Consider the following 15837-nt stretch of genomic DNA (forward strand, 5'->3'; position numbering starts at 1 on the left):
CGCCCCCTACGGCGTTTTTGAGCCGGCGGGAGTCGGCGGCGCGCGGGGCGGGCGGGGCGCGGAGGTTGGCTGGGCGGGGTGTCGTGGCGAGGGGGCGGGGGCGTTGGCGGGGCCGGCTCGGGCCTGCGCCGTTGGCGTCGGTGTCGGTGTCGTGCATCGCCGGTGGGTGAGCATGTGGAAAGTCGATGTCGGCGACGATTTGCGGGGTGCGGGGATGCTGGCTGGCTGGCGCCGGCTCGCCTCCACCGCACACGATGACGCGATAGCCGCGACGCAACCCGTCTCGTCTCCACATCGCATCGCCCACTCGCTCATCCACCACCCCCCATGGCCCCGCTCGACCTCACGCGCGACTGGCTCAAGGGCGTGCTCCGCCCCTACCCGGCCAAGGAGGTCATCCTGCCCGAGGTGCTGGGCGTGCTGGGGGCCTGGCGCACGCTGGCGGTGAAGACGGATGCGTTTAGTGGGTGGTGTCGTGGGCTTCGTTGCCTACCCCGTCGCCAGCTCGCTCGCTGACGCTCACCCGCAGCCTTCGACTCGGGCCACACCGCCCTCCTCCTCCTCCTGCACGGCACCCTGCCGATCAACTACCGCGGCGCGACGTACCACATCCCCCTGCACGTCTGGCTGCCGCACGAGTACCCGCGCGCCCCGCCGCTCGTCTTCGTCGTCCCGACCAAGGACATGGGCGTGCGCAAGGGGCGCGAGGTGGAGCCCGGGGGCAAGGTGTACGACGAGGTGCTGGCGGCGTGGTGGGGTGCGTGGCCGGCCGCCGAGCGCACGCTGCCGACGCTGCTGCGCAAGCTTGCCGAGGTGTTTGGCGTCGTGCCGCCAGTGTACGCGCGGCCGCCGGAGGTAGCGGCGGCCTCGCCAGCCCCAGCGTCGCCCTCGCACGCCGCGCCGCCGAGGCCAAACGGCGAGGTGAGTGCACGCCAAGGGACGAGCTCACGCCAGTCGCTGCCGCAGTACCGCCCCGCCCCCGCCGGCACGCCGCCGCCCGTGCCCAGCCGGCAGGCGAGCGCGGCGTCCCCCGCCTCGCCCGCGCCGCTTCCCCCCCGCTCCCCGCCGGTCCCGCCGAGGCCGGGCCAGCAGCCGCCCGTGCCGCAGCGCCCGGCGTTCAGGCCGCCCATCGACACGGGGTACGCTGCCGGCTCGCAGCCCGCGTCGCCGCAGGCCGGGCCGTCGTGGCAGCCGCACGGGTACCAGCCGATGCCGGCACAGCAGTGGGCGCCGGGGCCAGCGGGGCCAGGATATGCGCCGTCGCCGACCGCTGGGCCGCCGCCGCCGCCGCCGCAGGCATACTACGCCCAGCCGGCGCCGGCACCGCCAGCGCAGCCCCCAGCACCGGCGCAGGCTCCCGTCGCCGCCCCCGCCCCCGCCCCGCCCACCCGCGCCCCCGACCTCCTCTCCTCGCCCGAGGCCGGAACCTCGGCCCTCCCCGACCCCGGCCCCGACGCGCCGGCCCCGCCCCCACCGAACAAGCCCCCGCCCCCCTCCCTCCTCCACCTGCACTCGATCCTCCTGCCGCACCTGAACGCGGCGCTCCCGCCGCTCCTCCACGGGCTGGAGCACAGCCGGGCGGCGCTGCGCGAGCGCGGCGAGGACCTGGCATCGGGCGCGCCCGCGATTCGCGACGAGATGGCCCGCCTCGAGGCGGTAAAGAACGTGTGCGACGCGACGGGGCACAAGCTCGACGGCGTCGTGGCTGCCGGCTCGGCGCGCGTCGCAGAGCTCGAGGCAAAGGGCGACCCGAGCGTCGACGAGGTCGTCGTCGGCATCAGCATCGTGCACAACCAGCTCATCGACCTCGTCGCCGAGGACAACGCGCTCGAGGACACTATCTACCACCTCACCCGCGCGCTCGACGCAGAGCGCATAGACCTCGACCGATACCTCAAGGCCGTGCGCTCGCTCGCCCGTGAGCAGTACATGAAGCGGGCGTTGATTGAGCGCATTCACCAGGGCATGGGGCAGAGGGAGACGTGGTAGGCGTGGTCGTGGCTAATCATGCATATGTCTACTTGTCTGGGTCCGCCTCGTGGTGGTGCCGCGCGTGCGTGAGAATCTCCTTTACCAGCTTTACCGTCTGCGCGTCGTCGTCGTCGCCGTCGGCTCCCTGGCCGGCCACCTGGTCATCCACGGCCTTGTCAAACAGCTCCCACTGCTCCTCGTCGTCGTCGTGCTTCTGCACCCAGAGCACATACTCGTGCTCTGTCCACCCGTGCATCTCGTGCGGGAGGCGCAGCGCCGAGCGCACCACGACGTGGTGGAGCACGATGAGCGGGGGTAGGTGGGCCGTCTCGACAGGGTTTGCGAGCGCCGCCTTGTCGGCAAACAGCAGCGTACGGAAGCTGCGGAGCGCGAGGTACTCTTCGCCAATCTGCGATACTTTCAACGCGTTCTTGGCCCCTGCCACCCTCCCCGTGTTGAGAAAGTTCTGCAGGCCCATCTCAAACTCGGTCATGTGCCCCGTGAGCTTGAGGCGGGCGCTCTCGCCCATCGGGCGCGCGATCGACGCCTGGAGCAGGAACGTCTGGATGAGGAAGCGGGAGAGGGCGAGGACCCAGTCGCGAAGGAGCGCGCCGAGCGACATGCGCCCGAGGATCTCGGTGCGCAGGAAGCCGAGCTTGTCACCCAGGTCCTGGAGGTACGGCGCGCCGCTGGATCCCATGGCCATTGGGTCGACGGGCTTGGAGAAGTCGACGCGGTGCATGCGCGCGAGGATGGTGCTGAACTCGCGCCTAATGGCGACGTCGAGCGCGTCGGTGACGCGGGTGTAGACTGCCTCGAGGGCGGACACGTTGGGCCCGAGGATGTCGGCGACGCGCGCGCCAAACTGCTTGTCGATGCTGCCGAGGTTCAGGCGGCAGTGGTACAGGCACGAGACGAGCTGTGCGTTGATTGCCTGCGCGGGTGTGGGCTGCGGCCCGATGAGCGAGGTCGCGGTGAAGTCGCGCACGAGGCTGCTCTCGGCGCGGGTTTTGAGGCTCGCCAGGACTTTGACAGCGTTGCGCGCGACTGTCTGCACGAGCAGCGGGTCGAAGCGCGCCGAGTCGAGCTCGTTGGTGATGGTCCGGGCGATGTTGACGCCCTCGACGGCGCCGGGGGCGGTGGCCCGCGACACGTTGTACTGTGACATTGCGCCGTTGACCGCGTCCGACATGCGGGCCGTCGAGCGGCCGAGGTAGCTTGCCTCGAAGGTGGACACGGAGCGGAGGACGAGCACGGCCTCGGGGCTGGCGGGTTAGCTGGGAGACAGGCGGTGACCCACCTCTGGTGCTCGCGCGTGTACACCGTGTCGGTGTGCACGGCAATCTTGGCGAAGAAATCGTGGAAGAGGCGCAGGAGGCGCGGGTAGCCGGTGCTCAGCGCCTGCTGGAGCCACCCGCCGGCGCGGGCCGCGTCCGTCGTCTGCTGCTCGAACGCCTTTGCCAGCGTCGTCCAGAACGTAAAGCTTGGCTTTTCGTCGAGCGCCTTCATCACCTCGTCCAAGAACTCGACCTGGGTCACGCCGTCGCGCTTGACGCGCAGCACCTTTTCCAGCGTGTACACCTTGATGCAGCAGTTTGCCACGTCGTCGATGACCTTGTCCAGCCGGGCCCAGAGCACGGCCGTCCACTGGGGCAGCGTGGCGGCCGTCGGCGCGCTCTGGTTGCGGCTGCGGGTGGTAAACGTGATCGAGTGCGACTCCTTGCCCGCGACTTCGCGCCCGATCGCGCCCGAGTCGAACGCACGCTTGACGCGGTCGACGACCGCGTCGTTGAGGTCGTCGAGCAGGTTCTTCACCAGGTCGGGCAGCAGCCGCAAGTTATGCGCCGCCTGCAACGAGCTGCTCAACAGCGGCTGGTTGAGATTCGCGAGGCCGGCCATCACCATGCCCTCCATCTCCTGGATGATGGCGTCGCGCGCCCTGTCCACGACGGGGACGTAGGCCGCGACAAAGTCGAGCCGCTGGAGGGGGATGGGCGGCGGCGCGTCCTCCTCGAGCTCGTCGCCGCTCGGCGCGAGCAGCGCGTCGACCTCAGTGACGCTGAGCGCGGCTTTGGCCAGCTCGCGCTCCTTCTCCCCGTCGCCCGCGGCGCCGCCCTCGCCCGCCGCGCCCTCGCGCATGCGCACCATCTGCGTCTCGAGCCTCCTCGCGACGAGCACGAAACGCGCGGCCCGGCGCGACAGGTCGCTCGCGTGCGCGAGCAGCGCTAGCCGCCGGACGAGCACCCCGAGCTCGGTGTGCGGCGTGTGGATTTTCGTGTGCAGCCTGTCGATGGACGAGCTCAGGCTGTCGAGCGAGCTGCGGATCGGGGACAGGTGGCTGCTCAGCGCGAGCGAGGTGGTGAGGTGGGACAGGAGGAGCGGGTACGACGCCGTGATCTGCTGTCAGCGGGGTTCCGGCGGGGCGCTCACCTCTTGTCGTAGTTGCCGCGTCGCGTCCTCCTGCGCGGGTGTTAGCAAGTCGAGGGGCAGTCGCGGCGTCGCACGCACAATGCCATAGTTCAACCGCGCAACCTCGACACTCAAGTCGCCCTTCTCCTCGCGCCTGCCCGCCGCGCCGCCCGCCTCGTCGTCGGGCCGGTACGCGCGCCCCTGCAGCACGGCGTTGGCGTAGTCGTGCACGTCGAACCGGTCTGACAGGAACGGCTTGTGGTCTGCGGTCGGGGTCAGCGCTGCTGGGGCCCGCGCCGCACCGATAAACGACTCGGACGTCATGGTTGGCCGCCTGGCGTGCCCTCCGACGGCATCGGTCATGCTGCAAGTGTGCGTGTGGTGGGTGTGTTGAGCAATGCAGCAGTCGATCCGCGACATCTCGACAACCGCGAGCGTGGAGGCTGGCCCAGTCAAGTCACGTGACTCATTCGCTGCAACAACAACCCAGCCTGCAACCATATCCGTAATCGGCATAGCCAATTTTCATCAACTATAAGACGCAGCACACCGTCTCATCACGAGACACCGGAGACTAGAGCCCCGGGTGTGGCGATTAAAAAGGGAGGGGGGGGGGGGGAGGATTAGGGGAGAGAGAGAGGGGGTGAGGGGAGGGCGTAACGAGAGCGACGACAGGGCTGCCGCCGGGTCGTCACAAAGACCAAGGTCCAGAGGGGCAGAACAAACCACTCGAATCCCTTAGATCTCCTCCTCCTCCTCGAGCAGCTGCTCCTCGTCGTAGAGCTCGTCGTCGACCGACGCCTCCTGGTACTGGACGTACTCGGCGACAAGGTCCGACAGGTTCGACTCGGCCTCGGAGAACTCGAGCTCGTCCATGCCCTCGCCAGTGTACCAGTGCACGAAGGCCTTGCGGCGGTACATGGCCGAGAACTGCTCGCCAATACGCTTGAAGAGCGACTGGATCGAGGTCGAGTTGCAGATGAAGGTCGACGACATCTTGAGGCCACGGGGAGGAATGTCACACTGGGCAGCGGCGACGTTTCCGGGGATCCACTCGACAAAGTAGGCAGAGTTCTTGGCCTGGACAGTCTGGAGCTGGTCCTCGACCTCCTTCATCGAGACCTTGCCGCGGTAGATGCACATGACGGTGAGGTAGCGGCCGTGGCGGGGGTCGGACGCGGCCATCATGTTCTTGGCGTCGAACATCTGCTGGGTGAGCTCGGGCACCGAGACGGCGCGGTACGAGGCCGAGCCACGCGACGTGAGCGGCGCAAAGCCGACCATGAAGAAGTGCAGACGGGGGAACGGCACCATGTTGACGGCGAGCTTGCGGAGGTCCGAGTTGAGCTGACCGGGGAAACGCAGGCAGGTGGTGACGCCCGACATGACGACCGAGACGAGGTGGTTGAGGTCACCGTAGGTAGGGGTCGACAGCTTGAGGGTGCGGAAGCAGATGTCGTAGAGCGCCTCGTTGTCGATACAGAACGTCTCGTCAGAGTTCTCGACGAGCTGGTGGACCGAGAGGGTGGCGTTGTAGGGCTCGACGACAGTGTCCGACACCTTGGGCGAGGGGACGACCGAGAACGTGCACATCATGCGGTCGGGGTACTCCTCACGGATCTTGGAGATGAGAAGAGTGCCCATACCGGCACCGGTACCACCACCGAGCGAGTGGGTGATCTGGAAGCCCTGGAGAGCGTCACAGCCCTCGGCCTCGCGACGGACAACGTCGAGGACCGAGTCGACGAGCTCGGCGCCCTCGGTGTAGTGGCCCTTGGCCCAGTTGTTACCAGCACCGCTCTGGCCAAAGACAAAGTTGTCGGGGCGGAAGAGGGTGCCGAGGGGGCCACTACGGATAGAGTCCATAGTTCCCGGCTCCAGGTCAATCAAGACGGCGCGCGGGACGTATTTGCCGGCAGCGGCCTCATTGTAGTAGACGTTGATGCGCTCGAGCTGAATGTCCGACGAGCCCTTGTACGAACCGTCGGCCTGGATGCCGTGCTCCTCGGAGACGACCTCCCAGAACTTTGCACCGATCTGGTTACCGCACTGGCCGGTCTGGAGGTGGACAATCTCGCGCACTGAACGGGTCATGGTGGGCGGGGGGTGGGGGGCGTGGGGTCAAAGCGGGCAGAGAGGTGGGAGCGAGGGCGAGGCGAGGGCGAGAGCGAGCGCACACAGTCAATGAGGTTGCGTCGGCGTGAACGTGAGGGGGGTGGGTCGTGGTGGACGTGGAGAAGAGTCAAGAGTCGAGACGAGGTTGCAAAGGACGGTAGTCGTGTCACGAGCAGGCGCCGAGACGAGCCACGAGCCACGAGCCAGACCAGGCGACACGGGACATGGTTGGCGTCGAGTTGGCGTTGGCGTTACGCGGTTGGATCGGAGGGGCGCGGCGAGTGGTGTCACAATTGGAAGGCACAGGGTGCAGGTCGTTGGTCGGTCGGGTTGAACGGTAGTTGGGACAGCAGAGGAAAAGACACGCGCCGTCAGCACCGCCGCGCTCGTCGCCGTCGCCGCGGTCACCACCACGGCTTCCCACTCACTCGTTGACAATGAGGGTCGTTGCTGGGGACGTTAGAAAGAGAGAATGAGGAGGAGGATGAAGCGGAGAGAGGAGGACGAGCAAGGTCAGTTTTCTGCCAGCAACGAGCGAGTGACGGGACGGGCGGCGGCGCGTGTTTGGCTTGGATTTCAGGGAAATGCAACGGGCGACGCACAGACCAGGCGCACAAACCCTTGGGCGCTGCGCCTGACGGCCCAAATTTGATCCCGCCGTCGCGACCCGCGCCCAGACCGCGTCGTGGATTCCACGCGACGACAGGCACAGCGACTGCAGCGACCAGGATGATGCATGAGGATGGCGATGCAAGATGCGCGACCGATGGTACAATCTACTGCCTAGACCATGGCCACGGGGCCGGCAGGAGTTCTGCGACGATACATGCCGTCGCTCTCGGAAGGCAGCTCGGACACGGCGTCAGATTCCGTCACCGAGGCCTGTGGCACCGCCGCAAAGCTGATGTTGCGGCTGATCGGCGGCGTGTCCATACCCGGGCTGCCCTTGGCCAGAGGCAGATCAAAGTGGATCTGGGGCGACGGCTGGTCAGCCAGGCCGTAGGCTTCCGCTCGCGTCGAGCTGCTGGGCGCTGACGACTCGGGCGCGACGGGCGAGGCGACGGTGCCGACGGGCACGGCGGGCGGGAGTCTCGAGCTGACCAGGTCAGCCGCCGTGCTGGTCCGTGACAGCGTGATGGTGGCAGCTCTCTGGAACCCCTTGCCGAGAGGGATGGTGATGCCGTGGACAATGACCGAGGTCATGACCATGAAGTAGACGACTGGGAGAATGACTGCCCTCAGGCGGTCGCGAGTGCCGTCGTCGGGGATCTCCTTGAGCGCAACCTGGACGTAGTACACGGCGCCCACGCCAATCGGGCCAAAGTAGCCGGCGAACATGGCCTCGGGCCAGGTGGAGAGCGAGGGGATGTAGGGTTTCTGGTGGGTCAGATCGGTTGACGTAGGGCACCCACGAGCAGGATGACCCAAGGGGGGCGCCGAAGGAGGATGACACAGATGCCCAGAACTACGAGTCGCCATGGGGACAGGCCCCAGTACTTGCCAAACTCGCTCCACGGCATGATGGAGCCGATGTAGAGGAAGATGACCTGGGGTGAGCTTACCGCCGGCTTCAGCTCAACCTACATTGTTGAGCAGCTGGTCGATGACGTCCTGGAACGCATGGTCCTCGGTCTCGACGCGGAACCAGTCGTCCCAGGTGAACGAGTTGCCGACGATGAAGCAGCACAGGATGTCGTCCGAGCCGATCATTCCCACGATACCGAGGGTGAGGAAGGTGAGGGAGACGCCGAAGGAGAGGAACGACTCGTGGTCGATGAGCCTGGGGGTCAGAAGCGACGTGTGGGGCTCACTCACCCGCGCTCCTCGGCGTAGCGGAGCACCTTGCGGGCGATGTAGCCGATGGTCGCGCCGATAACGACGGACAGGGCGACCTGGTAGAGCACAATGTTGTAGACCCTGTGAGTCAGATGGGCACACTGCTGCCACTCACCACTCGCCGATCGCGCCACCGATAGAGTGCACGGGGTGGTGGGGATTGTTGCGCAGCATGAGATACAGGGCCATGTAGAGGAACGGGAATCCAAGGCCGTCGTTCGCGCCAGCCTCGGCGACGATGATCTGTCTAACGTGGAGCGGGACATACTTCTCCGCGAAGCGACCTGGCATCAGCGGCGGCGGCAGGCGCCTCACTCACCCTTGCAGATAGAGTTGGCGAGGACGGGGTCGGTCGGCGTCACACAAGACCCGATGACCAAGGCCTCGAGGAAGGTGAGGCCGGGAACAAGGCCGTAGACCAGCGCGGCGGTAACAAACCACGCCAGCGTCATGATGGGGAAGAGCAGCGTGAAGAGGCTGAGGCGCTCGCGCCAGAGGTACGCCTTGGGCAGGGATATGCCGGTGAAGAGGACTTGGATGGCGATGACGACGCGCGTGATCTCAAACGTGATGTACGAGAGGTCCTGTTGCGAGCCGCCGACCCAGCCGAGGGGCGAGAAGACGTTGGCCGCAATTGGGCCGAAGACGATGCCCGCGACGAAGGCCAGGAGGGCCTCGGCTGGGTGTCAGCGGCAGCTACTTCCCCGACCTACACATGAACAGCCGCTCCTTGAGAAAGTAGCTGACGAGCCCGACGATGGAGATGTACCCGCCGACGACGGCGAGCGACTTGGACGTCTCGGAGATGTCGAGGTGGACCATGGCGGCGGGGTGTTATTCAGCGGGGAAGAGGGAGGGGCCGCAGGTGAGCGGGGAGGGGGTGGCGATGAGGGTGAGCGGGGCGGCGATCATTCACGGTGTGCTCTGCGGGGAAGCGGAGAGCGATGTTGACGAGGAGGGAAGGTGGCGAGGGGGGTGAGATGCGGGCTGAGATGGGCCTGAGTCGACGTCAGGTGGTCACCGGGGCTCGGGTGTGGCCAGAGAAGTGAGATGGCAGTGAGATGGGCAGTAGCAAAGGCCAGAGATGCCTCGCCGTCGTTATCAGCGTGTCGTCGCCCGCCGCCGTCATCGCCGTCGTCGCCGCAGCGCCGAGCCCCCCGCAGAAATAAAAATATAATCGCGCACGGATCGCTATCACTTGGCGCACGGACCGTCTATTCCACGTGGTCTGCGCGTGGTGACTGACGGAACCAAATCCCCCGGCTTGCTGTCGCCGCCGCCGCACTGCCATCGACGACGATGACGACTTGGCAGCCAGCCGTCATGTCCGACTCGCCCATCTTCCTCTACTCCCCCATCTCACCCCACCCCACCACGCACAATGTCGGCGCCAGAGGATCCAAAGATCCTCGCCGACGCCCTCAACGTCGTAAAGGTCCAGACGGTCCAGCTCAAGCGATGCCTCGAGCAGGAGGAGATCATGGAGGCGCTCAAGGCGGCGTCGACCATGCTCTCCGAGCTCCGCACCTCGTCCCTCTCGCCAAAGCAGTACTACGAGCTGTACATGAGCGTGTTTGACAGCCTCCGACACCTCAGCACGTACTTATACGAGGCGCATGTTGATGGGAAACACCACCTCGCGGACTTGTATGAGCTTGTTCAGTGAGTGTGGTGGTCGCGGAGTGGATGGACTCGCGGGGATGGGACAGCGCGATGGGACAGCCAGCTCACACCCCCAGGTACGCCGGCAACATTGTTCCCCGCCTCTACCTCATGATCACGGTCGGCTCGGTGTACATGTCGATTCCCGACGCCCCGGTGCGCGAGATCATGAAGGACATGCTCGAGATGGCCCGCGGCGTGCAGCACCCCACCCGCGGCCTCTTCCTCCGCCACTACTTGTCGGGCCAGACGCGCGACTTCCTGCCCGTGGGCAACGACGATGGGTAAGTGGGAGTGGTGGCTGGTGCCGAGGTCGTGTCCACTAACCCCCGCAGCCCTGGAGGCAACCTCCAAGACTCAATCGGCTTCGTCCTCACCAACTTTATCGAGATGAACAAGCTCTGGGTGCGGCTCCAGCACCAGGGCCACTCGCGCGAGCGCGAGAAGCGCGAGATGGAGCGCCGCGACCTGCGCATCCTCGTCGGCACCAACCTCGTCCGCTTATCGCAGCTCGAGGGCGTCGACGTCGACATGTACAAGAACACGATCCTACCGGCGGTCCTCGAGCAGGTGGTCAACTGCAAGGACGTGATTGCGCAAGAGTACCTCATGGAGGTGGTCATCCAGGTGTTCCCCGAGGATTTCCATCTGCACACCCTCACGCCGTTCCTCTCGGCGACCGCCCAGCTCCACCCACGTGTCAACATCAAGCAGATCGTCATCGCGCTCATCGACCGCCTGGCTGCGTACGCCGCGCGCGAGGCCGAGAACGAGGACCCGGAGGAGAAGCGCAAGGAGGAGGAGGAGGCGGCGAAGCGTCTTGCCGAGAAGGTCAAGGGGATCAGGCTGAGCAGCTCGCAGCCGCTGGAAATCAAGGAGGAGGAGGAGGAGGCTCCGAAGCCCGCCGAGGCGAGCGAGTGGGCGGGTGAGGAGAAGGAGGAGGAGAAGGAGCCGAAGGAGAATGGCACCGAGGAGGGTGACAAGCCGAAGGAGGACGGCGACGAGGCCGAGGCCAAGGCCAAGGCCGTCGAGGCGCCGGCGCCAGAGGAGAAGAAGCCCAAGACGTTCCGCGGCATCCCCGAGGACGCCCGCCTCTTCGAGGTCTTCTGGCAGCAGATTGTCGAGCTGATCAAGGTGGGTAGAAAGAACAAGCCGTGCTTACCCGCCAGGCCCGCCCCGACCTCTCGATCCAGGACATCACGGCCCTGTTCGTGTCCCTCGCCAACCTCTCGCTCAGCTGCTACCCCGACCGCCTCGAGTACATTGACCAGATCCTCTCGTACGCGACCACCAAGGTGCACGAGTTCCAGCAGAGCCCCGACCTGCACGCGCCGCAGACGACGGCGAATCTGCTCGCGCTGCTCCTCTCCCCCATCCAGTCCTACCTCTCCGTCCTCACCGTCCTGGCAATCCCGTCGTACACGCCGCTGCTGGCCGCCCAGCCGTACAGCACACGCGCGGCGATTGGCCACGCCGTCGTGTCGTCTGTTCTCAAGAACAACACGCTCATCGAGGCCACGTCCGATGTCGAGGGCGTGCTTGGGCTCTGCGCCGTGCTCGTCCGCGACCAGCGCGACTCGTCGCTCGGCGGGCCAGCGGCACGGAGGCAGCAGGTCGACCTGCGCGAGATGGCCGAGGAGCAGGGCTGGGTCGCCCGCATGGTCCACCTGTTCCACTCGGACGACCTGCAGACGCAGTTCGAGCTGCTCCAGACCGCCCACAAGCAGCTGCAGGAGGGCGGCGAGCGGATACGCTGGACCTTTCCCCCGCTCATCGCCAGCAGCATCCAGCTGGCTCGGCGGTTCAAGGCGCGCCGCGCCGACGAGAAGGACTGGGAGACGCGGGTGTCGTCGCTGTTCAAGTTTATCCACCGCCTGATTTCGATCCTCTACACCAAGGTCGAGGCGCCAGAGACCTGCCTGCGGCTGTTCCTCCTCGCCGGCCAGGTCGCCGACGACTGCGGCCTCGAGGAGCTGACCTACGAGTTCTTTGTCCAGGCGTTTGTCATCTACGAGGAGTCCATTTCCGAGTCGCGCGCGCAGCTCCAGGCCATCACGGGCATCATCAGCACGCTGCAGACAAGTCGCGTGTTTGGCGCCGACAACTACGACACGCTCATCACCAAGGCGGCGCTGCATGGGTCCAAGCTGCTCAAGAAGAGCCACCAGGCGACGGCCGTGCTGTACGCGTCGCACATGTGGTGGCAGTCTGATCGCGACGGCGACAGCGACAGTGTAAACGCCAAGCCTCCCCTGCGCGACGGCAAGCGCGTGCTCGAGTGCCTGCAAAAGTCGCTGCGCATTGCCACGGGCTGCATCGACGAGCTCACCAGCGTGCAGCTGTACGTCGACGCGCTCGACCGCTATATCTACTACTTTGAGCAGGGCGTGGAGGCGGTTACACCAAAGTACATTAACTCGCTGGTCGAGCTCATCACGAGCAATATCGACGCGGTGCACTCGACCGACGTGCACCCCTCGAGCGCGAGCCCGCCCGGGCTGGTCGACGGGGTCAACTCGCCCGACCTCATTGTCAAGCACTTTAAGAACACGCTGCGGTACATCCAGAGCAAGCAGACGCAGGCGGCGCGGGCGAGCGACGCGCCGGCCGACGGCGACGACGAGGACGCAAAACCGGTCGACTGGAGTGCCGTGGATGTCGTCGGCGGGAGCTTGAAGATGGGCCTGGCGTAGGGCGGCGTAGTGCGAGTGTTTGTATAGACGGAAATGATGGTGCATGAGTACAGTGTTACAACAGGGTGGGGCTAGATGCGGTGGGTGCGGCTGTCGCTGCGGACGGGGAGGGAGGCGGGGGGCAGGGCTGGGTCGGCGCTGGGCGTGGCCGAGCGGGAGGGGGCGAACGAGGTGCTCGGCTGGCGGCGGGCCTGCGTCTGCGTCTCGAGCGGGGTCGCAGGGCGCGAGCCAGCCAGCAGCGCATTTCTCGCAGCCGCCGCGGCCTCGGCAGCGGCGGCGATGTCGGGGGGCAGCGGCGGGAGGGGCGGCTCGTCCGCCGGGCTCATGTACGCGGTGTGGTACGCGCCCGAGTGCCCTCCCGACTGGGACCCGCTGCGGCTCCCGCTGCGCCCGCCCGAGCTGCCCGACACATTGGTGACGCTCGTGCTCGTGCTCGCCGAGCGGAGGCGGGTCGCCTGCGTCTCGAGCTCGTGGCTCGCGTGGCTCTCTGACGCGGGCTCGTACGCGCGCTCTCGCTCCCACTGCTCGCGCTGCGCCAGCTCGCGGTCGTACTGTTCGCGCTCGTACGCCTCCCTCTCCCTAGCCTCGCGCTCGCGCGCACGCTGGTCGCGCCGGCGCGCCTTGCGCTCCTCGGCCGCGTCGCGGGCGAGCGAGTCCAGCGCAGCGCGAGAGCCGTGCGAGTAGGCAAAGTCGCTGGCTGTGAAGCCTTCAAAGTTGCGCGCCGTGATGCTCGCGCCCCGCTCGAGCAGGGCGCGCACGCTCGCCGTGTTGCCCCACGCCGAGGCGTAGTGCAGCGGCGTGTTGCCCTGTAAATCCGCCAGGTCGATGTCCGCGCCCAGGTCGCACAGCAGCGCGATGAAGCCCGCGTTGTCGGCCTGCGCGGCGAAGTGCAGCGCGGTTTTTCCCCCGGTGTTCGACCAGTCGAGGAGGAAGGGGAAGAGCGTGTGGTAGATCTCGGTCATGCGCAGCGCCGTGTCCCGCAGCTCGTCGGTGCCGCGGGTCTGGGGCCGCGGCGGAAAGTCGGGGTTGGAGGTGAGTACGTCGGCCATGGGCGAGAGGCCGGGCGCGGCGGCGACCGTCGCGAGCAGGTGGAAGACCGTGTTGTGCTCTGCGTCGCGGCTCAGCTCTTGGTCGTCGTGCCCGTAGTCGATGAGCAGCCACTCAAACACCTCGAGGTTGACCTCGAGCGCCGCCCACGCGAGGGAGGTGAGCCGGCTCTTGTCCGTGTTGCGCAGGTCCGTCTTGTGCTGCAGGCGGGACAGGAGCGCGACGTTGTTGTCTGCCGTTAGCGGGCACACGACTCGGACCCACCCCGCACAGCCTGCCGCACGCGCACTGAGGGCTTGCGCACGACGTTGAGGCGCGAGCTGCTGGCCGACGCCGCGCCGCCGCTCGGCGCTGGGCAGAAGGGGTCCATGGTCGCCGAGGATGTGATGCACGACAAGTCGTCAGGATGATGACGCGCTTTGGTCGCCGGCGTCGGCGCGGGTGCCGGGGGGCGCGGGCCTATTTGGTGCGTGGTGGGGGCAGCCCGCGCCTAGTCCCCGCGCCTATCCCCACTCGCCGGCTAACCAACCCCGCCGACGCCGACGCCGCCGCCATCGACCCTTCTCGACTTTGACCTTCCCCCCATCACTTTGATATCCACCCGGCGGCGACGACGACAACGACAGCGACGACAGCAGCGACACTAACACTACACCAGTAGCGAGCGCCAACGCCCCCCACCCCCATGTCATCCCTCCCGCCCAGGCCAAAACCTTGGGAGACAAAAGCCGGCACCACGCCCACGGCATCGACCCCCGCCGCCGCACCGGCCGCGACTGCGACCGTCCCGGCGTCGGCGTTCGACAGCGCCGCCGCGACGAGCAGCCTGACGGCGCCGGCTCTGCCTGACCGGCCAGCCGGCCTCGGCACCGACGCGGGCGCCATGGTCCCGGCTTCTGGTGCGTCGGCCCGAGCAGCCAGCGCTTACTGACCAACAGGATACGGCGCAGGCGCGTACGGATCCCGCTACGGCACCGGGGCCTACGGCGGCATGTCGTCCATGTCGCCGTATGGCGGCGGCTACGGCGGCATCGGCGGCGGCATGGGCTACTCGTCGTACTCGAGCCCGTACTCGCGCATGGGCGGCTACGGCGGCATGGGCGGGTACGGGTCGTACGGCGGCATGGGGGGATACGGCGGCTACGGCGGCATGGGAGGGTATGGTGTTGGGGGGATGGGCGTACCCGGCGAGGTGAGTGACGGCGGGCGTCGAGTGGACGCCGCGCATCTCCGGAGCAGCTGCTGACTCCCCAGGGCTATCCCCCAAACCTCACGGCGTCGATGCAGCAGTCGACCGCCCCGGCGTTCGCCGTCATCGAGTCCCTCGTGACAGCCTTTACATCCCTCGCCCAGCTCATCGAGTCGACGTACATGGCGACCCACTCGTCCTTCTTTGCCATGGTCGGTGTCGCTGACCAGCTCGGCAGCCTCAAGACGTACCTCGGCCAGGTCCTCGGCGTCTTCTCCATCCTGCGCCTCGGCAGACGGCTGATCAACTGGCTGCGCGGAAAGAAGAACGGCCCGCCCGAGGGCTGGGCAAACGAGTGGTCGGCCGCACTCAACGACGCGGGGCTTCCCGGCGGACCAAACGCGCCGCGGCCCTCCGCCAAGCCGCTCATCCTCTTCCTGCTGTCGGCAGTCGGCCTGCCGTGGCTCATGAGCCGGCTCGTCAAGCTGCTCATCGCCAACCAGCAGGCGCAGGCGGCCGCCAACGGCAACCTCCAGGCGCTCGACGCCAACGGCAACATCGACCCGACCAAGCTCACGTTTGCCCGTGCGCGCTGGGAGTTCCGCCCCAGCGAGGAGTGGGAGCTCGCACTCACGCCCGACGAGATTGTCGCGGTCCTAGAGACGCGCGAGGGGCAGAACGGCGCCGACGGCTGGTGGCGCGGGCGCACGCGCGACGGCCGCACTGGCTGGTTCCCTGGCAACTATGTCGAGGTCATCAAGAAGCGCGAGGGGCCGCCGCCTCCTCCTGCGCCAGTGCCCCCGCCTGGCGTGCGGGCATGAGGTGGTGAGCAGGGCGAGCAAGGCAATCAGACATGGCATGGGTGTGACGCGTGACGCGGGTGCCGCCGCCTGTCTGCTGTAAGAGTACGGGAGT

The 15837-nt window shown here is 67.1% G+C and overlaps 6 protein-coding genes across 6 annotated transcripts; 3 read left to right on the top strand and 3 right to left on the bottom strand.

Annotated features, from left to right (window-relative positions):
* Nucleotides 1-327: 327 nt before the first annotated feature.
* Nucleotides 328-1989, top strand: STP22 (Suppressor protein stp22 of temperature-sensitive alpha-factor receptor and arginine permease; the record flags this gene model as incomplete). The annotated part of the gene is made up of 2 exons (XM_069353184.1): nucleotides 328-463; nucleotides 530-1989. 2 exons carry the CDS (start codon nucleotides 328-330, stop codon nucleotides 1987-1989), a joined length of 1596 nt encoding a protein of 531 aa, XP_069210602.1.
* Nucleotides 1990-2017: 28 nt separating this feature from the next.
* Q8F55_004678 (uncharacterized protein) lies at nucleotides 2018-4704 on the bottom strand (the record flags this gene model as incomplete). The annotated part of the gene is made up of 5 exons (XM_069353185.1): nucleotides 2018-3236; nucleotides 3272-4368; nucleotides 4402-4431; nucleotides 4480-4643; nucleotides 4683-4704. 5 exons carry the CDS (start codon nucleotides 4702-4704, stop codon nucleotides 2018-2020), a joined length of 2532 nt encoding a protein of 843 aa, XP_069210603.1.
* A 414-nt stretch (nucleotides 4705-5118) lies between these two features.
* On the bottom strand, nucleotides 5119-9153 carry TUB2 (Tubulin beta chain (Beta tubulin); the record flags this gene model as incomplete). The annotated part of the gene is made up of 9 exons (XM_069353186.1): nucleotides 5119-6461; nucleotides 6924-6945; nucleotides 7285-7872; nucleotides 7908-8042; nucleotides 8080-8275; nucleotides 8311-8412; nucleotides 8447-8615; nucleotides 8651-9010; nucleotides 9045-9153. 9 exons carry the CDS (start codon nucleotides 9151-9153, stop codon nucleotides 5119-5121), a joined length of 3024 nt encoding a protein of 1007 aa, XP_069210604.1.
* Nucleotides 9154-9712: 559 nt separating this feature from the next.
* On the top strand, nucleotides 9713-12686 carry vps35 (retromer complex subunit Vps35; the record flags this gene model as incomplete). Its single annotated transcript, XM_069353187.1, has 4 exons — nucleotides 9713-9993; nucleotides 10071-10277; nucleotides 10329-11127; nucleotides 11163-12686. 4 exons carry the CDS (start codon nucleotides 9713-9715, stop codon nucleotides 12684-12686), a joined length of 2811 nt encoding a protein of 936 aa, XP_069210605.1.
* Nucleotides 12687-12757: 71 nt separating this feature from the next.
* Nucleotides 12758-14103, bottom strand: AVO2 (Target of rapamycin complex 2 subunit avo2; the record flags this gene model as incomplete). Its single annotated transcript, XM_069353188.1, has 2 exons — nucleotides 12758-13933; nucleotides 14005-14103. The coding sequence occupies 2 exons, from the start codon at nucleotides 14101-14103 to the stop codon at nucleotides 12758-12760; spliced, it is 1275 nt and encodes a 424-aa protein (XP_069210606.1).
* A 315-nt stretch (nucleotides 14104-14418) lies between these two features.
* Nucleotides 14419-15743, top strand: PEX13 (Peroxisomal membrane protein PAS20; the record flags this gene model as incomplete). Its single annotated transcript, XM_069353189.1, has 3 exons — nucleotides 14419-14632; nucleotides 14672-14925; nucleotides 14988-15743. The coding sequence occupies 3 exons, from the start codon at nucleotides 14419-14421 to the stop codon at nucleotides 15741-15743; spliced, it is 1224 nt and encodes a 407-aa protein (XP_069210607.1).
* Nucleotides 15744-15837: the final 94 nt, after the last annotated feature.

Source organism: Vanrija albida, assembly GCF_041260175.1.
Source record: "Vanrija albida strain AlHP1 chromosome Unknown contig_3, whole genome shotgun sequence".
In the NCBI taxonomy this organism is placed as follows: Eukaryota; Fungi; Basidiomycota; class Tremellomycetes; order Trichosporonales; family Trichosporonaceae; genus Vanrija; species Vanrija albida.